The sequence below is a fragment of the Oncorhynchus clarkii genome, chromosome 19 (genome assembly GCF_045791955.1).
Source record: "Oncorhynchus clarkii lewisi isolate Uvic-CL-2024 chromosome 19, UVic_Ocla_1.0, whole genome shotgun sequence".
In the NCBI taxonomy this organism is placed as follows: domain Eukaryota; kingdom Metazoa; phylum Chordata; class Actinopteri; order Salmoniformes; family Salmonidae; genus Oncorhynchus; species Oncorhynchus clarkii.
In genome coordinates this window covers 55458646-55481862 of record NC_092165.1, presented here as the reverse complement: position 1 = coordinate 55481862, position 23217 = coordinate 55458646, and the positions used below count along the sequence as shown (strand labels likewise).

The 23217-nt window shown below is 44.1% G+C and overlaps 1 protein-coding gene across 1 annotated transcript; it reads right to left on the bottom strand.

Moving 5' to 3' along the window:
* Window positions 1-648: 648 nt before the first annotated feature.
* Window positions 649-11807, bottom strand: LOC139375389 (YTH domain-containing family protein 2-like). The gene is made up of 6 exons (XM_071117125.1): window positions 11608-11807; window positions 11362-11386; window positions 10006-10085; window positions 7730-9382; window positions 3737-3805; window positions 649-1598 (listed from the first exon to the last, which is right to left on the bottom strand). The coding sequence occupies exons 1-6, from the start codon at window positions 11632-11634 to the stop codon at window positions 1575-1577; spliced, it is 1878 nt and encodes a 625-aa protein (XP_070973226.1). The 5' UTR covers window positions 11635-11807; the 3' UTR covers window positions 649-1574.
* Window positions 11808-23217: the final 11410 nt, after the last annotated feature.

Genomic DNA, 23217 nt, shown 5'->3' with positions numbered 1-23217 from the left:
TTGTTTCAAACATATTTAAAAACAGCAAGATGCAGTCATAAATATAGGCCTACATGTTCAGCATCACCAATGACAAAATCCAAATCTCACTTGTCTGAAATACCCAATTGTAGGCTGAAATTTACTACAATGCCACCAGCCTCAGTTTCAACAGTAACATACTTGACAGTGACCCAAGATCTAGTAGTTGTTGATGCGGCGTTCAGCACGATGAAAAGATCACAAGCAAGAACACAGCTTCACATTGCAAACACCTACTGACACCACTCGAGATGATGCTGGTCTAATAACAGGTTAACAAAGCAGCCCTTACCAACACCCCCGCAGCAGAGTTACAAGAAGAGAAAATAGCAAGATTGACTTTATTATTATTATACCACAGAGAAAAGCCAGTAGTGTTTTCACCAACATTGACATTCTGCAAGGGTGGCGGTGTTATGGTAGAGCAGGCAGTGGAAAGAGACAGTGGTAAGTAGTAAAAGAGGGATGTTTGGGGTAGAATTAAGTGTGTGTGTGGGGGGTGGGGGGGTAATATGGCTTCCTTACCAAATAAAACATTTACCCTTAATAAATTATAATAATCTGAAAAGGGGATGCACACAGCATGAAAAGTGCTTACAGTCAAACAAGGGGAATGCACACGAGTTCTTGCTGAGTATACAACGTTTATTACTTTGAACTGATCAATAGAAAGAATGGGGGCAAGGCCACTCGCGTCGGCGCGGTCTTTAAGAAAACGGGAGGAAGAGGAAACAAAAATGGCAGGAGGGAAGCAGCCAATAAAAACATTAATAAACCAGTCCAAGAAAAAAGGGCAAATAAGTTCTGAAGTCTGCAAACAGCCCAATTTTGTACAATTGTACATAAAATTATACAATGACCAAGGCTAAACGTAACAAATCTTGTTGCTTTCACCCCCCCCCCTCCGCCCCCCATACACTCTGCCCAACACAAAAAATAAACAAGGTCATCGCGATCATTTGTTTTAGTTCTTTTTTATAAACAGATGGAAGCATATGAAAAAGAAACTTCTTGAAGGAACTGATGACAGGACCCACTACAACAAATATCCACTGAGGAGACCCCCCCACGTCCTGATTGGATGATTTAATCTCCCACTGGAGGAGGTTGTTTACATAATGACCCGCCTGGACTTCTGTCCACTAATAGTAGCCGTAGTAGATGACACCAAAAAAATTCCACTATTACTTTGCATGAGAAGAATTACAGACTTGTTTTCAGACTGTAAAAACAGGCGGGGCAGGGGGGAGCACATGAGTAAGAAAAAAAAAGCATATGTAGTGGAATGGGGGGGGGTGGGGGAGATTCACCTAAGGATGCTATGCATCAAAGTTTTAGTCCTATGAATAATAATTTCTTTTTATTTTACTACAGGTTCAAAGTCAGTCTTTTAAAGTAAAAAGAAATCAAGAAAGTCTTCATTTTGTTTTTTTTGTGTGTCCTTGGTTAATTTTTTTTGCCCCATTTTAGAATTTCTTGAAATATCTGAATGTGATGGGGGTAGAAAGGGAAAAGAGGGGCCCATTGCAGTCTTTTGCCCAAAGCAGTGACTGTTACTTGACACGTCCTTGGCGTTCCTGTGGGACACAGAAAACAAGAGTTCAGGTTGGGTACTCGCATCAAAACACACAAGACTTCAGAGATTCAGGGTTTTTCCAGTAAAACAAAATGTTGCAGATCATACTTAATTACCATGCTCCCATCAATGGATGTAAGAGTAGAGGTTGTGGTTCTTCACATAATATTTAAAAACAGAAAAAAATATAGAAAGTTTCCACCACACTGAGAACCCATATCTACTGGTACCAAGCCAAGCATATCTCCCTACCACCAGGTCCCAACAGTCCAGCAGAATAGTTCTACATGAATAAACAGGATATGTATAGCCTACAACACGGGAAGGCAAGTAGATTCAGCTGTGGGACTATTTCTGTCAGAGCGTATTAAAATCAGGGGGACAGAACATAATTCTAGTTCTTTGTACACTACAAATTGACCACAACTAAGCCCCCAAAAAGTATTTTTTCAATGTAATCAAGATCATACATTTAAAAAAAAAAGATTTTACATTTTTTTGGGTGGGAATACTTGAACAGATTTTACCCCAATAATGTTTGAGATTCCTGGTGATACAAAAATAAAATAATAATATAATGTTTAAGCAAAACAAAAAAACAAAAATTAAAAAAATGTTTTTTAATCAGCTTTGGGGTACCTAGCATACAACATTAAGTTCTGACCACTTTTTCAGACATTTGCAATACTCATCCGTTGAGAGACATGGGCCATTTGCAGTGGTGTAAAGTACTTAAGTAGTACCTTAAAGTATTTTTACCGAAGTCGTTTTTTGGGGTATTGACTTTTTATTTTTTTACCAACTTTTACTTCACACGTTGGCTCCCGAGTGGCGCAATACATTCATTATTCATTTTGGTTGCCTATCCTGAGGTGAAGTTTGTTCTATAGAAAGTATTTGACTCTAGTGACAAAATTAAGGAAAGTGAAGGGATTTCGGCAAGGACATTTTCTTGCCTGCCGAAATCCTCACCCTTTCAAATGTACTTAATTTTGGTCACTAGAGTCAAATAATTTCTATAGAACAAAATTCACAACAGGATAGGCAACCAAAATGAATAATTAATGTATGTGTATTATACTAAGCATAGAGGGAGTAAAATGCAGGCAAGCAAACATTTCAGAACTACCACTAGTCGAATAAGACATGGGAGAGATGACGAATTTTGGCAAAGAGATTTTTCAAGACGAATACACTTGAAAACAAAATAGCCAATCGGAAAACTGCAGATATTACTAGTGCCTCTCCCGCGATCAAACCGCCGTACAGTTTTTAAATGAAACGCAGCCTAAACGTGATAATTTTGACAGCTGCCTTGAAGGACACAAATAAAACAATTTAAAATGCTTTCTGCTACTCAGATCAGTGAAACGGACAACGGAGTGAAGAGCAGAAATCGTCACAGCAATGAAGAATTGAGTGTGTGCGCACGTTCACGCAAGGGGGCACAACACCTGTTTCAGACGTGTTCCTGTCGGTCAGTCACCGGGATCAGCTTGTAACAGTCACACTTCGTGATAAAGACAGCGCAAGAACTTTGTCGGAGCCTACGATCGCACTTAGTGGTACTTAAAAAATATAAACAAAAAAATGTAAAATCCCAGACCCTAGATCCTGTCACACGGAACAAGCAAAGACGTCCGACAATCGTTTACAACCTAAGAATTTGCCCGCCACTTGGACATTTTGTCTAGAAGGCTGCAAAACTGTGGCATAATGTGGTTAAAATCGTATGGTCCGTGCGGGCCTTAAGGCGTCAGTCTGACAAGGAGAGCAGAAAAAAACAGTAGGTTTTTAGATGCTACACTGGACACATCAGTAAGTCACTTTATCAAGCCACGCGTAGAATTCTTGTAAATAGAACCAGAGGATCATTTCAATAAATTAATTGCAAAAGTGACATCTAACGTAGCAGGCCTGTTAGACTGGGTTTACACTCCACCAAGTGTTCTCCGTAAATAAACCCCACGATACTAACGTAAAAGTCACAAAATGATGGCATGAACCAAAATCTCTGTGCAGTGTATGGTGAAGTCTCAAAGTGGCTGTGGAGCCTCTACGGAGTACACCTAATGGAGAGTAATTCCACACTAAAGGTTAGGCTACTACAAGAGCGATAAGTGGGGGCGAGGTCATTACCTGAAGTCTGTAATGACTCCTGCTGGGGTTGGGGTTACTGGGGTACGGCTCGCTACCCTGGACCTCCACCTGGTAACAGAACATCATCAGGCTTTAGTTTGGAACAAAACAGGAAAGGGAACACCTTCAATCAATCTTGGGCATACATGCATCAACAACTTAATTGATTTACAGTAAGTGGACTCAGGTATCGAAGTGGATACAGATGAAACATTACAATTGAAATCACAAAATCAAAAGTGATCACTAAAACATTTTACTTCATTGGTAAGTTATACCACAAAGATCATTGGTCATTTGAACAGTCAGTATCCCGCCTTGCTCTCTTGTGCACATGCCTCTGTTCTCCTCTGACCTCGAAACCTCTAAAAAGGCATGGTAATATTATACAAATTCCAGTCAGTAACCAGTGGTAAATCACCAACCTGCATCAATGTGTTAACCACAAAATTAAAGACAAAACACAGATCTCTTGATTGTCTAGATAAGAGGAAGCAGTAGTTAACTCAGTGATAAGTTTATATTTGACAGCAAGTAAATCTGTAGTCTTTTCAGAATATGTATGAGGAGTTTGCTGCTAAAACACCACTAGGTGCAGAGCAGACGGAACAGAGTAAATAGGCATTTTAACATCCTAGATTTAGCCGGTGGTAAACTTGTGGAATAGACACCGGCTGGAACGCGGTTTTAACCAATCGGCATTCAGGATTATAAGCACACGTTGTATAATGTGAAATACCCCCAGGTGCAGAGCAGTTTCCTTGCCGCAGTAAATAATGCAGACCTTGTTTCGCACACACAGCCTCAGTCATGCAATGTGGCTATACTGATGGAAAAGCCCGCTACGCCTCTAAAGTAACCGTCCAGTGTTTCCAGACTGCTATGAAATATTATAATACGAGTGAAATAATTTGCAAATTTTCTGTGTTGGAATGGTGTGGGCGTACCCCAACAGAATGGTGGATACCACAGATTGGCCAACTCATCCTCCTTAAAGAGGATTCAATTATCTGCAATGCATTGTTTTTTGTTTTACTGTTTGAGAAGTTGGAGGTGGGGGTTTTGTAGGGGTTTATTCCATTTATGCTTAGGCCACAAATAAAAGCATAGGATGAGTCAACCACATTATTTGGATAGGAGTTAACAGAATAGGAACTTTGTGAGATTTTTCACTGGACGGTTACTTTAGAAAATACATTTGTCATCACATACCACTATGTAAGGAAGCATGGTTTGAGCTTCCACAAAATAAGATTGATGGAAACACGAGGCAGAAATCCAATTTGCGACATCATTGAGACATGCTGTCACAACAGAGTATTAAGGGAAAGACTCAAATATAACCCAATAACTAGGTCTGTTACAATGTAAGGAAAACTGCGTCGTCTTCTCAGAGGTGACAAACAAGCACTCTGTGGTCTGTATAAAAACAGGCGGTAATACAGAGATATAGACCTAAAGTGAGTCTAACTAACAATAATCACTATGATGAACACAGCTCCAGCCAGAACCAGAGCCAAAAACTTATAAAGCACCTCAAATTCATATTTGGACCTTGAAACCAGTTCTACTGCTCCCTCCCATTCTGATTTAGACTTGGGTCCCCAGGTGGGTGCAATGACTTCTGAGCTAGAAAGGCAGGAGTAGCCCAGACCTTGTGGGGTAAAGGGTTGAATACCCCTGCTACAGGCTTATCATCCTAATTAGATTGCTATATTGAAGGACACGTTAGCAAAAGCTTTTTTTAAAAATGTTGCACGGCTGTGTAGACATTGGTACATTGAGCAAGTATTTGTTCCCAACACCAAAGAATTAACATACAGTATGTTTCCATAAGTATATGGACACCATCAAATCAGTGGATTTGGCTATTTCAGACACCAGTTGCTTACAGGTACATAAAAAAATATTTAAACAAAACAAAAAAAACAAGCACACAGACATGCAATCTCCATAGACAAACATTGGCAGCAGTGGCCATAAGAGCTCAGTGACATTCAACGTAGCAATCGCCATAGGAGGCCTCCTTTCCAACAAGTCAGTTTGTAAAATTTCTGCCCTGCTAGAGCTGGCCCGGTCAACTGGAAGTGCTGTTATTGTGAAGTGGAAACATCTAGGAGCAAGAACGGCTCAGCCATGAAGCGGTAGGCCACACAAGCTCACAGAACGGGACCGGCGAGTGCTGAAGTGTGTAAAAATCATCTGTCCTCGGTTGCAACACTCACTAACGAGTTCCAGACTGCCACTAGAAGCAACATCAGCACAATATCTATTAGTCGGGAGATTCATGAAATGGGTTTCCATGGCCGAGCAGCCGCACACAAGCTTAAGATCACCAAGTGCAATGCCAAGCGTCGGCTGGAGTGGTGTAAAGAGCGCCGCCATTGGACTCTGAAGCAGGGAAAACGCATTCTCTGGGGTGATGAATTATGCGTCACCATCTGGCAGTCCGACGGACAAATCTGGGTTTGGCGGATGCCAGGGGAATGCTACCTGCCCGAATGCAGTGCCAACTGTGAAGTTTGGTGGTGAGGAGGAATAATGGTCTGGGCTAGGCCCCTTCGATCAGGTAAAGGGAAATCTTAACGCTACAGCATACATTCTAGAAGATTCTGTGCGACCAACTAAGTGGCAACAGTTTGGGGAAGGTCCTTTCCTGTTTCAGCATGACAAGGCTCCCGCGCACAAAGCGAGTCACATACAGAAATGGCTTGTTGAGATTGGTGTGGAAGAACTTGACTGGCCTGCACAGAGCCCTGACCTCAACCCCATCGAACACCTTTGGGATGAATTGGAATGCCGACTGCGAGCCAGGCCTAACGCACATTATCAGCCCCAACCTCTAATGCTCATGGCTGAATGGAAGCAAGATCTAGAAGAAAGCCTTCCCATTACAGTGGAGGCTGTTAATGCCCATGATTTTGGAATGAGTCGACGAGCAGGCGTCCACATACTGTTTGACTGAACGACCGATGTAAACATACATTTAATCATGTGAACAGAAGCCTCAGTCAAGAATGAGGGTTGTTTTGGATAAGATGACAGAGGTTGAAGCATAATTATGAATATTCTAAACATTTTGGGAGTCAATATATATATAAAAAAAAAAAGTCAATGATAAAATGCATCTTGGTGATCACAAGGGACTTCTGGCATTTTGTTTACATGACTCCTGCAAAACCTTTCCACTTCCCCTTTTAAAATTGTATAAGGCAGTCAGTCCCTCCTGGATTTTTGCGAGCGCTGAATTTTTGGCAAGATCAACTATCACATATTATGCGAGGGCTCACAATGTCAACCAATCACCTCCCTTTTGCCACATAAAATGGCTTAATAAAGCAACACGTCAAAGTTTTGCCACCAGTCATTGCAAATTGCCACGCAGTGTCAGTCACAGCAGAATCAGCCATCAAAAAACAACGCTGTGGAATCCTGGAGGGACTGCTATGGTGGCATATAGTATCCTCTATAATTAGAGCATTGATTTGGTAGACCAAGCATCTGAAAATTGACCAAATAACAGTAACAAATACATAAATTCCTCATACACAATGGGGACACATTTCCACAAAGACAAAAATGTCACATTGATCATCAATTGGATACCGAATGGTTAATACCCATTACATTTCATATGGACACACCTAATCAACACCGAGGTCAGCATTCGTAAATCACAAATCAATGTGAGATAAATCACACATGAATAAAAAATTAATTAAAAAACTTGTTTTCAATTTTATAACTTGGACGTTACTTGGTTTCTGGCATATCCACATTCTCTGTAGGTACGGCACATTGTAAGATGACCACATACATAACAACTCATAACCTTTTTCAATTATTGCACTCGTCAACTGGATTTTTTTACTCTCGAGATGCTGTCAGAACCTTAGCGCACACACCCATGGCTTCCCATGCCACTCCCCAAGCACACAACCCAAGATGTTGGGCCTATTTGTTTCCCCAGATGGGTGGAGGGCAGGCCTTTACCTTTTTCACACAGTCCTCCTCCTCTTGGCGCTTCTCGTAGTGGGAGAAGTCGTCAAAGATGGAGGTGGTGTGCTTGTAGCCGGCGATGATCTTCAGCACCTGCCGTGCCTTGTCCAGAGGCACCTCCTGTGTGTCCCGCGAGTTGGTCACTGGCTTATTCTCGTTGTTCTCCAGGCGGATGTGCCGCAGCTGGCTGTTAGGAACGTCCTTAACGAAGATCCAGCGCACGTCAAAACGCCCCTTCCACTTGTCCTGCGACCACACGCCGGCGCAGGTATTGTAGTCCACGGGCGAGCGCATCTCCGCCACGCCGCAAAAGTGGCCACTGCCGTTGACGCTGAAGAGCAGGTAGAGGGGGCCCTTGGCACCCAGAGAGCGGTAGGCGGCGTCCAGCCGCTTGTTGCCGTGCTCCGTGCTGCACCAGATGTTGTACTTGATGGAGCGGTGGATGTCGTCCTCGGAGTAGCTCTTGATGATGAACACACGGCCCTGCTTGAGATTCCAGTCAAAGTCTTTGGGGTTGTAGTTGTTGACCAGGCGCAGCTTCTCCAGCACCGGGTGGGGCTCCGAGAGCACCAGCAACCCACCCACGCCCGAGTTGGGGGGTGACTGCCCCGCCCCACCCACGGCATCCCCAAAGCCGTTGGCACGGTTCCGTGGAGGGACCCAGCGGGTGGGCTGAGATGGCTGGGTGGTGGGCGGGGGGCCCTGGGAAAGCTGCAGCTGCCCCCCCATGCCCTGCTGCCCGTTGGGGGGGAATTGGTGCTGCCCCAGCTGGGCCGAAGAGGCCACCAACTGTCCATTGCTGAGGGGCAGTTGCGGGGTCCCTCCGGCCATGGTGCCGGGCTGAGGTGAGGCCTGGTTGGGCGGCTGCCCGTTGCTGGGGAGAGGCGCCTGCTGGGGGGTGGACGCTTTAGGCATGGTCCCCTTGTTGTCCCAAGTGCCAATGTCCATGTTGTGTTTGATGGGCGGAGGGGGCAGGTTGGTCCCCGCTATGCCACCCTTGGTTTTCAGCTTGGGCTGCGGCTTGGCCGGCTTGCTGGCAATGTCCGCCCAGGAGGCGGGCTTAGCGGGGGCGATGGACACGGGGGGCAGTGGCATGCTGGGAGCTCCACCAGAAACCTGGCTGTGGCCTAGGGATCCCCTGGGGAGGCCAGAGCCCACCACCTTTGGGGCTCCCATGTCCCCTGCACCGCCACCAATCTTAAGTCCAGCCATGCCCTGGTCCAAGCTGTTCATGCCAGGTGCCTTGTTGAGGGGCTCGTTCTGGGCAAAGGGGGACTGTCCGTCGATCATGGCACCCCCTAGCGAGCTGGGTGCGTAGGCATAGCTACTGCTGTAGCCAGAGTTCTGCGTAGACTGTCCCTGAGAGCTGTTGTTGCCCCAGGCAGAGAAGTCCATACTGCTGGGAAAGAAGTTGAAACTGTGCTGGCCCAAGAAGGGGTTGCTGCCCAGCGGGCCTGGCTGGCCGAACATGGGGTCAGGCAGGAAGTGGTGCTCCCCGTTGCTCAGCTGTCCATATGAGGTCAGGTAAGGCATGGGAGGATCTCCCCCGGTGGACCATGCTGCCTCGTTCAGGGAGTAAGAGAATCCTATGGATGGGCTGTAGTAACTGGGCATGTAGGAGTCCGACATGGCCGTATAGGCATTGCTCTGCGGAGAGAAGAAAACCCCGGTTAGCCTGCTGATAGTTTCAATCATTACATTACAAAAAGCAGGGCATCGATCTGATGGCTATCCTCGTTTGGATCTATGTCAGCCTCGGCTGCCACTTAGACTATGGCCACTTTCACACCAGTGAACTGCTTTATGGAAGAGAAAACAGTGGCATTCCTTTGACTGGAGGAATACAGGCTCCATTGTGGCCCATTTTTCTGGGAAGTGCCCACCACTGAGGGCACCCAACAGATGTTACAACGAGATGAAAGACAGTTTAACTGCAACTAGAAAAGGAAATGGACTGCGCAGTAAATTGGGGGAAAGAAGAGTCTTTAAGTGCTAAAAACATGAATTGCAACAGTATAAAAGTCATTCACTGTAAAAATATACAGTGAGATCACCCCATTATGGATGACTAATGTAAACGTACCAGTGGGAGTTTTACCCATCATAACCTATGAGTAATTTAGCTTGTTGAGCATCATCATCATTTCCATTAGAACTGAGGCCCTGTCAAAATGTTAAGTGAACGAACGCTATTTACCTGCAGTCTAAGCAGGCAAATGTTAGGAACAGTGTGGGCCTAGTCAAACTGATGGCAGTGGACTGGTACTCACCTGTCTGGCCTGAGGGTTCAGGTAAGGCTCAAACTCATCATCATTCAAAGTATCCTTTTGGGTCACAGCTCCGTTTTGCACTGGAAAGGAGGAGTAGACAGCGATGTAAGAGACAACTCTTGGACACATATTTTTTGAATAAAGTTGAAATAGTCCATGCAACTAATCATAGGCCTACATATTCACAGCTGGTCATGAGTGTGACAGAGAATAAGAGCCAGGAAGTCATGAAGCTTGATGAGACATCGATAGCATTGCACAACTACAGTTCACAGCCACACAATATGCTGTTTTTTAATGCACTAAAATGGGTGATGTAAACAAATACATGGAACTTGTTGAGTTGGACAACAGTTATCTTTCCTGCTGGCTAGGTCTATAGTGTACCACGTATAAAACAAATAACACTAGGTCTTAGGGGTTAATGCTAGATACGTTTTTGTTGACAGATTGTAACTGCAGCACAACTGATACATGCAGAAGCGGCCTGTTTATCACAGTAAATCGGTTGCAACCATCAATTGTCAGTGAAATCGGTGAGACGAAGTGCAGTAGAATATTGTTTCTAGCTACAACTTGGAGAAAACTTCATCAATTTGTATTTAATATCGGTGATTGTAGTTATGACAAATCTTACACTTGTCAAGAGTGTTTCAGTTCGTCCTGACATAGCTAAGCATAATGTGAAAATTAAAATTGCCAAACTGGGAAAACAGGCATGGCTAGTAAACAAAGTTGCCGCAAAACATTGTAAGAGAACTGAAACATTGTAACTTCGTGGTTTATATGACAATATACTTGGTACTGGTTCGGTGAGAACAGCATGCTGGAAGACGTGTCACTGGCAGGCTATTCATGTGTATATTCTCGACCGCGAAGAATCGTTTATTTAAAAAATACTGAGGTTAGCCAACAACATGTTTATTTTTGCGTGGGAGATTGAAGCCTAACTTGATGTAAACACATTCGATTGACAACTTAATCATTTGCAAAGCGATGCTATCATTTAACCAAGGAGCCAGTAAGCCACTAGCCATCTGACTAAGGAAATGCCTAACCAGCTAACTTGCTAATGTAGCAGCTCATGTTAGTTAGCTACCAATGCTAACAGGATTGCCTCAAAATTCACAATGGTGTATTCAAACAAATGACACTAAATGTCATTTTTTTTAAACAAACTAAAATAAAGATGAAGTAGTACCAATTTATCGGAATATTTTTCACATATCCAATCAACTATAGAAGCTAAAAATGGGCGCAATGCGAGATTGGCCTGCTATCTGGCTAACTATCATCACATCCGCGACCACACAGAAGAAATCCGCATACAGAGACAGTAAACTTGTCATAGCTTACCTTTGTTTCCTTGGCCTTTCGGTCTCTGGATTGGGTCCAGGTGATTCATGAAGGTTTGATTTATGAGAAAAGAGGAAGGGGAAAAAAATAAAAATAAATGAAGAAATGTATATTCACCAGTCAGTCCTTTAGCAGGTGGTCAGGCCTACTGCACTAACGTTAGCCAGCTACAGAGAGAGTCACTGCCTCTGAAACAAGCTACCCTGGTTACCTCTCGATAGATATTCATAAAGTGACTCTCTTTACCTGTTCAAGAAGGCTGCTGGCTGACATGTCTTTCTCCCTGGAGCCTTTTTTTTGTATTTGAATTTTTAGTTATTTCTTTAAGTGGCAGGGTGTATGAAATGTATATTGAGAGTTAGTCAAGAGTCCCTGTCTCTCTACAGAGCATAGAATCTACACAATGGCGGGATGCAGCTCTCTCAGCGCTGAGACTTCTTCAACATGGCTGAGCGCCTGGGTTTATCGATGGCGTTTATTTATGACGAACATGCGCCCCTCAACGGCATGGAGGAACTATATGATGCAAGTAAACGATCTATATGAAAAACAGACATTTAACATATTGTAATAATTGTTACAATAGATACGCGGAGATTGTCTCATAATTAGGAAAGTAGCTATATTGACTTAGACCAGGGATGGGCAACTGGCCGCATGCGGACCGCCCCCTTTTTGTAGGGCCGCGGATGAATTTTCCAAAACGGGAAATGTGTTAGTTTTTTTAGGAACTCAGTCATTGTCTCACCTTACTGTCGAGAGTTACAATACTATAATTCACAAGTTGCATTTTTGAAAATTGGTTGTATAATTAAGAAATAATGCACGAGAGGTTGTGGTATATGACCAATATACCACGGCTAATGGCTGTTCTTATGCGTGACGCAAGGCAGAGTGCCTGGATACAGCCCGTGGTATATTGGCCATATATCATAACCCCCTGAGGTGCCTTATTTACTATTATAAACTGGTTATCAACATAAATAGAGCAGTAAAAATACGTGTTTGTCATACCCATGGTATAAGGTCTGATATACCACGGCTGTTAGCCAATCAGCATTCAGGGCTCGAAACACCCATTTTCTAACAGCAGTTTAACTCTTGTTATGTCAGTCACTACAGTTATACGCACGAATAGTCAGATGAATATAATAGTTTGATTTAAACGTTTACATGCTTTGCAAGAATAACTATTTCCGTATTATTCGTGTTTAAATTTACATAGACACATCTGAAATCAGATTAACTGAAGGGACTTTGATAAATGCAAAGAATCGGCAATCAAAATAAATGTTCTAACACAACAAGCATGTTATTTTTGTGAAGCATATTTGATTCTGAGTTTGGACATATAAAGTCAACCTGGACTCAGGGGAAGACATAACATAGTAGAAGTAAGTCTCTGATGCTTTGTATGGTAGGTCAAAATCAAATGAAATGTAATGTCACATGCACTGAATGCAATTGGTGTAGACTTTACAGTGAAATGTTATCTTAAAAGCCCTTCCCAACGATGCAGAGTTAAACAATAAAATAGTAACACGAGGAATAAAATAAAATACACAAGAATGGAGCTCCAAACAGGAAGTACCAGTACCACAGTCGTGTCATCAGCAAATGTAATGATGGTGTTGGAGTCATGCGTTGCCAACCAGTTGTGGGTGAACAGGGAGCACACACAAGAGGGGACTAAGGATACACCACGTAGGGGCCTCCGTGTTGAGGGTCAGTGTAGCGAAGGTGTGTCATGACCAGCCTTCCAAAGCACTTCATAATTACAGTTGTGAGTGCTACAGGGCGATGGTCATTTAGGCAGGTCACCTTGCAGCTTTTGGGAACAGGGACACTGGTGGACAGCTTGAATGATGTTGGGATTACAGACTGGGACACGTAGATACAGTATGTCTGTGAAGACACTTGCCCGCCGGTCTGCGCATGTTTGAGAGCACGGCCTGGTATTCCGCCCGGCGGCTTTGTGATTGTTAACCTGTTTAAACTTTTTGCTCACATCTGCCACGGAGAACGAGATCACACAGTCATTCAGGAAAAACAGGGTCTTTCACTCATGGAACAGTGTTATATTCCTCAAAGCCAGCATAAAAGGCATTTAGCTCGTTTGGGAGTTCTGCATCGCTGGGGAACTCACGACTGTGTTTGCCTTTGTAATCCGTTGTCCTCTGCAAGCCCTGCCACATACGACGAGTGTCAGAGACAGTGTAATAGGATTCCACCTTCCTCCTATATTGTCCTTTTGCATGTTTGATGTCTCATCGGAGGTCGTAGGGCGCTTTCTTGTATGCGTCCATGGTCTTGTCCCGTTCTTTGTAAGCGATAGCTCTAGCCTTTATCCCAGCACGGATATTGCCTGTACTCCATGGTTTTTGGTTTGGATACGTTCTTATGGTCACTATGGGGACGACATCATGTATGCACTTATTAATGGAGCTCGTGAATGCTGTGGTAAACTCTTCAATGCTATCGGACGAATCCCGGGAACATATCCCAGTCTGTACTAGCAAAACAATCTCACATCTGCTTCATCTGACCACTTCTGTATTGAGGGCATCACTGGTACTTCCTGTTTGAGCTTTTGTTTGTAAGCAGAAGAATGGAGTCATGGTCAGATTTGCCAGAGGGAGGGCTTTGAATGTGTTTCTGTGGGTAGAATAAAAGTGTTTTCGAGTTTTAGCGCCGCCCTGGTGGTGCAGGAGACGTGTCGTTAGAAGTGAGGTAGGACGGTTTTAAGTCTCCTCGCGTTAAAGTCTTCGCCCACCAGAAACGCAGCCTCTGGATGAGCGGTTTATTTTTTGTTTATGGCCCCGTACAGTTGATTGAGTGCCAGTGTTGGCTTGTGGGGGGGATGTAGACGCCCGTGATAATTACAGATGAGATCTCTCTTGGTAGATAAAATAGTCTGCAGTTTACCATGAGGTATTCTATATTAGGTGAGCAAAAGTTAAAGATTTCCTTTACACTGGAGGCAGCACACCAGTTGTTATTTATGAAAAAACACACTCCACCTTCTTTCGATTTGCCCAGAGCCACCATACAATCCTGCCGCTGTATGGAGTACTACATGCATAGCGTGATCATCCAGCCACGTTTCAGCAAGACATAATATAGCAGCTGTTCAAGTCTCTCACATAGGAGACTCTCGAACGAAGCTCATCCCATCGTATTCTCGACTGGACATTTGCCAACAGAACGTAGGAGAGCGCTGTTCAATTTCACTAGGGCTCCAGCTCATCTCCCGCGTTTACACCTGTGGCGTTTTTGTAGCCCATGTAACAAAGGAATATGGTCCGGTGTGAAAAATGGAACAGCCGAGTCGGGCACTGCGTCCCCTCATGATGAGTTCAGAATTTGCTGTGGCCCCCATCCCTCAGCAATGTTGCCCATCCCTGATATAGACCTACTTAAATTCCCCACATAACTCAGAATTTCCGTAGGCCTACTGGAAGTTGTATGCTTTTTTTCAAGATAATCTTTCCATTTCAAGCAAAGTTTTATCCATACATTTGTAAACCGTTTCTGGCTTGTTTCTTTTTTTTTTTTTTTTTTGAGTTTTTAGGCATACAGATGCTTACATTAGGGCTTATTAAAATAAAATAAAAAGGCTAACTCCATACTTTTTATCCAATTCACCCAATTCTGAAGAAGATTATTTAATTTACAGACACAAAAAGCAATTACAGGTGTATCTTTTTTGCTATTTTCGGTGGTCTACGTCGTATTTATTTAATTTGACTCTCAGCATCTGAGAAATTGCAATTTCCCATGATGCACCAACTAAAATGAAGTTTGACAGATTTCGCTTGATGTGTTTATTTGTAGCCAATATCTTGTCATTCTATGTCCTGACCACAAGATGGCATCTGTGTCGCAAAGGACAGAACATGGCCAGCAGCTCTGCCTGTGGAAATGTAGTCTGTGGTGCGCAGGATCCTCCTATATGATAGACTTAGAGCGATTTGTGTATCCCTTTGACAGTTAGTGTGGTTTAGTCCCATCCGCCTACCCTTCATATCCATCCAGAGTTAGTTACAAAAAAACATATTTAAGTATGATACAATAATACAGATGATTTATTAATAAAACCGCATTGAGGACCACTCAAGTTGAGTATTGAGACAGTCAAAACAATCATAGTCCAACATGGTACACGCCTCCTCTATAATACATTACATCGTCTATACACATGTATGCATAAACAAAAACAATCATAGTCCAACATGGTACACGCCTCCTCTATAATACATTACATCGTCTATACACATGTATGCATAAACAAAAACAATCATAGATCAACATGGTACACGCCTCCTCTATAATACATTACATCGTCTATACACATGTATGCATAAACAAAAACAAAGTCGGCTACTGTGTATAAACGGGAGCTCAGGCACAAACGTCTCCATTGGAGGATAAGATGGCAGGCTTTGGTGTAGGCCTTTACATTATTGTTTCCTAATAAAATGTCACAGATTGTATTATTTTCATCAAGACCGTTAGCGTTTTCCTTTTGGCTAGACAGCTGACAAAAAAACATATTATGCCTAATTTCATTGTTTACCCAACCCGTAAAGCAAGGCATAAGCTTAAGTTTCAATGGAACCCTCATTGCAAAAAGGACACACACATTTGTCTAAGAGAGTGTTTGTGTGTGGACCAGTCTCAATAGCGAGCGACCACATTTTGCCTAAGAGCTTCGATATTGGTTGGATGAAACAGTACGCATATCAGGTTCTGTCCCAAAAGTACATTTAAAAAGGCATTAAGTGATGAAGCGTGTTACTTTCAGGTTTGTTTATCAGTTCGTACCACTTTAGTTAAAAAAAAGTATTTGACATGGTACATAAGATTTTGCTTTGCAAAATACGCATTTACACAGACATTCATTTGGCATGCCACAAATTCTCAGCACATCATTTATTTTATTTTAAATAGCCACTGGTGATGCCATAGAGCTTTTCAACCCATATCCACACCAAGGTTAAATCTGCAGGCATGGTTAAAAACAACATTAGCGCTAGTATGATTTCTGTGCCCCCATACTGCTGCAGAATAAGTAATAATAGGTAGCGCCAATGAATCAAACAGTTTTGTGAAACATTTAAAAAGTAGGCTACCCATGGCTTTAAACTTTGCAATGATGGCACCAAGGGCACGATTCACATGGTGATCCAAAAATGCATTAATAATCAACCCCAGATACTGTACTTTTACTACTCACGAACAACATCTAACATGGCAGGACCACAGGAGAAAATAAAAGGTGTTCTATGGTGTATTACCTTAGTTTTGTCTACATTGATATTCAGTTTCCATTCTTCACATCAGTAAAAAAAAAGGTTTTTACATTTCATGATGCTCTTCTTCAATTTCAGAGATTAATCCCAGCTAGCAAATATGGTTCCTTGGAAGTTGTGGGAACATACGTTTTAGGTTTCCCATTGGTTCTAGGAACAAAGCCCCAACATTCCTGACTGGTGAAACTGAACGTTTTTTAAAAAAGTTCTGAGAACAGAAGTAAAAATTATACCTGTTCTGAGAATGTACATTTTTAGGTTGCAGGGAGGTTCTGATTACGTTTCATTATGGTTCCCTGAAAGTTTTCCTGGGAGGTTTTATTGACGTCTGAGAATGTCAATTATAGGTTATTTTAGTTTTTTTAATAACTTCCTTAAAAACTTTAACTGAATGTTTCAATATGACTTTTAATAACACTGCTAGCTTAGTTTGTGTTCACTGGTTTGAACTCCAAGCACAGAAATGACACATGGAAATGATTTTGCTTAGGCAGTAATCACATGTATTTTTTTTATTGTGACACGGCATCAGTGAGATTCAAGCCTATGATATTCTGTTCTCTATCCATGGAATTAGTCCTCTTCGCCACTAGGATGGAACTAGCATGTCATGTTATTTATTTTAAAACTCATACAAAGCTGTACATTTTCATCTATTAAAATAGACCCCACTTCAAAGGAAACAAGGTCTCATTAAGATAAGGTTAGTGGGCACAGCCACAATTAGTGGGCACAGCCAACACACCTGAACACACTTAAAGATTTTGGGGTATTTTGTACTTTCAAAATGCAGATATACAGCCAGTATGCTCCGCTTTGTGTCATATGATACAAAATGCATCATACCGGCAGTATTTCTGTATTTTGAAAGTTATGTATCTAGACTACTTGATTGCTGACATGCAAAACATTTTGGGACTACATCAACAATGGACTAATGAAACAAATACCAAAATATAGTTTTGGGTTGGAGTTTTCCTTTAACAAGATAGAGGATAGAGTTTTGTTGAACCTGAGAATGGAATTTAAATGTTTTTCAAAAACGTTATTAGAATGTTCTTTGAACATGAATGTTTTTTTGTGTTTTTGATGAAAAGTTGTGTTAATGTTCTGAGACTTTATATTGAACCATGAAGAAACCTGTAGGAAATGTTATGCTGAAGTTTAGAAATTCCCTCTGGAGAATGTTGTTTCTTTATGTCCTCTGAACTATTTGAGAACATTCCCAAATGTCAAACCAGTTGGAGAACGTTCCTAGAACATTAATTAAATGTAACCAAGTTTGAACTTTTAGAAACATTCCGTTAAAGCAATGAAATTCCAAGAAAAGAACGTTATTTTGTCAAGTTCCTTAAATGTGCTGACAATGTTTCAAAGCCAAGCAACTCTATAAACATAGGACAACCACACTCTCACCAAGCTCTAAGAAACATATGGTTCTCAGAACGTTATGTGCTAGCTGGGATAATTCATCTGCATATGAAAGAACAGACACTTGTTCAGACAGACACATTTTCCTAGAGCTTTTATGGCCAGAGTGAGATCATTAACCTTTTACAGCAGTGGGCTAAATCAGGGTCACACAGAGTGATTCGAGGTTGTCTTAAACAAATCTACTTTGAAACAAAAGTATACACCTCACACACATGGTTATGGGTTTAAAAGAACGAAGACACCTGTACCATGTCAGATATAGAGTTGTAATGTATTCCATTTTTTGTTTGCATCCCAATATTACACTTTATATACACCACAGAAGACTGAAATATAACAAAACCCTTTGACATAGAAACACCGGATTAGGTGATACAATGCAACCCTGTTTCACAACACTGTCAACGACGAACCAGTCAGTAAGGCAGCCATTGACTTGAACACAACATTTCACATTATCATACTGTACATGGAGACAAGGCATTTCAGGATGTTACCATTTAGACCAAATGACTCCAGCTTGTCCCATAACATACAGTACATGACCAAAAGAATGTGGACGCCTGCTCATCGAACATCTCATTGCAAAATCATGGGCATTAATATGGAGTTGGTCCCCCCCCCTTTGCTGCTATAACAGCCTCCACTCTTCTGGGAAGGCTTTCCACTAGATTTTGGAACATTGCTGCAGGGATTTGCTTCCATTCAGCCACAAGAACATTAGTGAGGTTGGGCACTTATGTTGGGCGATTAGACCTAGCTCGCAGTCGGCGTTCCAATTCATCCCAAAGGTGTTCAATGGGGTTAAGGTCAGGGCTCTATGCAGGCCAGTCAAATTCTTCCACACCGATCTCAACAAACCATTTCTGTATGGACCTCGCTTGGTGCACGGGGGGAATTGTCATGCTGAAACAGCTAAGGGACTTCCCCAAACTGTTACTTCATAGTTGGGAGCACAGAATCATCTAGAATGTCATTGTAGAATGTCAATATAGACCTGGGCATCAGCACAGTGGCTATTAAAAGCTATATGAGAAAAGGGGCAAGCTCCTGATACCTGTATACAAGTAAACTCTCATAATAGTCTGGTGTAGCAACATACCTAGAGGAGTTGGCTGGGGGTCGATAGCAAACTGCCTCGTTGAAGACGTGATTTGACCGGAGATGTCGTTTAGCTTTTAGTTTAACCCATAGGATGACCTCTCAATACAAAAAGGCCTTCTCACATTGACAGATAATATTGGTCCTTGTCTCGTGTCTTTCATCTCTCTTCTTGTCACAAACTGGATCTCGGCATATAAAAGGGGACAGTTATGTAATTTGGGATTGAAGCAGAAATGTGACAATTCTTAGAAAGGATTACACAACAGAAGGTATTATAGATCAAATTCAGCATCAACAAAAAAATCTGGAAAAACTTTTGGGTGGAACGTCGATAAATGTCTGTTGAGATTTGAGACTTTCTACATTGTACTCTGATACAGTTCATGTCTATATTTATCTTGTTTATTATCTCGCTATAATGTTTTTGTTTCATTTCCACATCTTCTCCTCTCACTCTTTTTATAAAGGTGCCACTCATTGGCCAATCACCGTCTCGGGAGGTGACATCATCGACCGGGTGTTGTGTGACGAACTTCGGTTACCACTGAACGTTTTTCAGGGGTCAAAGTCAGATGGCAAATAAGACATCCAGGGCAGGGGGATAGGAATAACCCCACCCCCTTACCTCCCCAACCCCACTTGTACAAGGAGGGGGGAGGGAGGGGTAAGGGAGGGGGGGTGAGCAGTGGGTCATGAGGCTGCTTCGAACAGGTCAACTATGTGCCCTGCATAGACATGTCTCTACGTTGACGTTACCTCTTCCCTGCCTGCTGAAAATAGTATGTGACAATTCGAGTCAATGTATAATTCAAATCCTGATTGTACGGATATACCACATATTGTAAAAAACGACATGCACCAGGAAGTGATGTCCGCGGAAGAACCCGGGACTCCAAACATGGCTTGTCTCGTTGAACATTTCCCAGACAGTAGCACGTTCGCAGACGTCTCATATTGTTCTCTTCAACTCCCAATCATTTTCCGTTGAACATTTCCCAGACAGTAGCACGTTCACACACAGTCTCATATTGTTCTCTTCAACTCACAATCATTTTCCGTGTTTGACTTTTTCCCAGGGTTTTTGTGATCGGAGCTGATCGGACAGGTGGCATAGCGTGGAGCCGATCTGGCACTTTTACCGGCCAATAAAAATAGCTGCGGCCTCCATGATGTCACCGCTAAGTAAATCACAGTCTGATCTCTCTGGGCTGACTGGCTGTAGCTGCTCTGGGTAAGAGGCACGAGGGTCTGCCGTACCGCCCTAATTCTCCACCTTTTCTTTCCTACAATCTATCTCTCTCTTATTACTCCCTCTCGCCGTCTCTCTCCTCACTATTTACAGTAGTCTCCGCCCCGTACCCAACCTTGCTCGTTGTATGGCTGATCACTTCATATGTGTCTCTCACTCTCCTTTTCTCTCATCACTCTTTTCTATTTTGCGTCCCTCCCTCCCTTTTGAGTTTCTCTTGATGACTCGATCGCTCGACCTCTCGGCTTGCATTCTAGTGTTTCACTAGCCTTGCTATCTTTTGAGTGGTTCGGGATGCATGCCATGTCGTACATAGACCCAACCACCAGAACCCAGGGCACCTTGGAGAATCAGGGGGGTCACTTAAAGGATGCAGAGGCAAAGAGGGAAATACTTTGGTGGCCTGCACCAACAACTCTCTTCCCTGCGGAGTTCCAAAGGTACCGTCTAAAAGCAACCGCTGATCTCACTCCTCCATACCTGGCATTCTGAGGCGCCAACACCATGTGGCTGCCGCGGAACCCGATCGCCTGTAAATCAGCCACTGTTTGACCATGTGACATGCCACATTTGTGATACCTCCCCACCCCAACCCCCCCCCCCCCCCCCCCCCCCCCCCCGACACCGTTATTACCCCCCCTTTCCCCCGCCTTGTCCCCACATCCATGTCTTCTTTACGGGTAGCTGACCCCCCCCCCCCCCCTATATGAACCTCTGTCTTCCCCTCTGGAAGAGTGTCTGTTGGGAAGGTGACAATCCCGTCCCCCCGTCCCCCCCAGCAGTGTATATGACATCAGCGACCCGGCGGCAGCGCGGCATGCACGCCGTGCGGAAAGGAGAGAGGAGACGCACGACCGTGCGGCGGGAGGAATGTGGCACCCGCCAGCTACTCCCGCCACGCTGTTAATTCACATTCTGTCCATTTGAGAGGGTTAGCCATTAATAAACAGGCAGAGTGAGGCGAAAGTGGCTGTGTTTGCCGACTGCCTGGATTCACATTGGAAACTGGCCAGTCAGTCTCTCAATCAATCAACTTTATAGCCATCACAAGACTCTTCTCTTGTATACTGTTGTGTCTTGCTGTGTTAATGCAGCATTCAGTGTGGTTTAACAAGGATACCTTTGACTGTGAACCAGCCAGACCTGTATGATTTTGTGTGTGTGTGTGTGTGTGTGTTTTTGTGTCAGGCCTATAGGGATGGCTCAGGACAGTTGAGCAAGGGATGGCTCAGGACAGTTGAGCAGTCAGGCCTATAGGGATGGCTCAGGACAGTTGAGCAGTCAGGCCTATAGGGATGGCTCAGGACAGTTGAGCAGTCAGGCCGTAAGGGATGGCTCAGGACAGTTGAGCAGTCAGGCCGTAAGGGATGGCTCAGGACAGTTGAGCAGTCAGGCCTATAGGGATGGCTCAGGACAGTTGAGCAGTCAGGCCTATAGGGATGGCTCAGGACAGTTGAGCAGTCAGGCCGTAAGGGATGGCTCAGGACAGTTGAGCAGTCAGGCCGTAAGGGATGGCTCAGGACAGTTGAGCAGTCAGGCCTATAGGGATTGCTCAGGACAGTTGAGCAGTCAGGCCGTAAGGGATTGCTCAGGACAGTTGAGCAGTCAGGCCTATATCGATGGCTCAGGACAGTTGAGCAGTCAGGCCGTAAGGGATGGCTCAGGACAGTTGAGCAGTCAGGCCGTAAGGGATGGCTCAGGACAGTTGAGCAGTCAGGCCTATATCGATGGCTCAGGACAGTTGAGCAGTCAGGCCTATATCGATGGCTCAGGACAGTTGAGCAGTCAGGCCGTAAGGGATGGCTCAGGACAGTTGAGCAGTCAGGCCGTAAGGGATGGCTCAGGACAGTTGAGCAGTCAGGCCGTAAGGGATGGCTCAGGACAGTTGAGCAGTCAGGCCGTAAGGGATGGCTCAGGACAGTTGAGCAGTCAGTCCGTAAGGGATGGCTCAGGACAGTTGAGCAGTCAGGCCGTAAGGGATGGCTCAGGACAGTTAAGCAGTCAGTCCGTAAGGGATGGCTCAGGACAGTTGAGCAGTCAGGCCTATATCGATGGCTCAGGACAGTTGAGCAGTCAGGCCGTAAGGGATGGCTCAGGACAGTTGAGCAGTCAGGCCGTAAGGGATGGCTCAGGACAGTTGAGCAGTCAGGCCGTAAGGGATGGCTCAGGACAGTTGAGCAGTCAGGCCGTAAGGGATGGCTCAGGACAGTTGAGCAGTCAGGCCGTAAGGGATGGCTCAGGACAGTTGAGCAGTCAGGCCGTAAGGGATGGCTCAGGACAGTTGAGCAGTCAGGCCGTAAGGGATGGCTCAGGACAGTTGAGCAGTCAGGCCGTAAGGGATGGCTAAGGACAGTTGAGCAGTCAGGCCTATATCGATGGCTCAGGACAGTTGAGCAGTCAGGCCTATAGGGATGGCTCAGGACAGTTGAGCAGTCAGGCCGTAAGGGATGGCTCAGGACAGTTGAGCAGTCAGGCCGTAAGGGATGGCTCAGGACAGTTGAGCAGTCAGGCCGTAAGGGATGGCTCAGGACAGTTGAGCAGTCAGGCCGTAAGGGATGGCTCAGGACAGTTGAGCAGTCAGGCCGTAAGGGATGGCTCAGGACAGTTGAGCAGTCAGGCCTATAGGGATGGCTCAGGACAGTTGAGCAGTCAGGCCTATAGGGATTGCTCAGGACCGTTGAGCAGTCAGGCCTATAGGGATGGCTCAGGACAGTTGAGCAGTCAGGCCGTAAGGGATGGCTCAGGACAGTTGAGCAG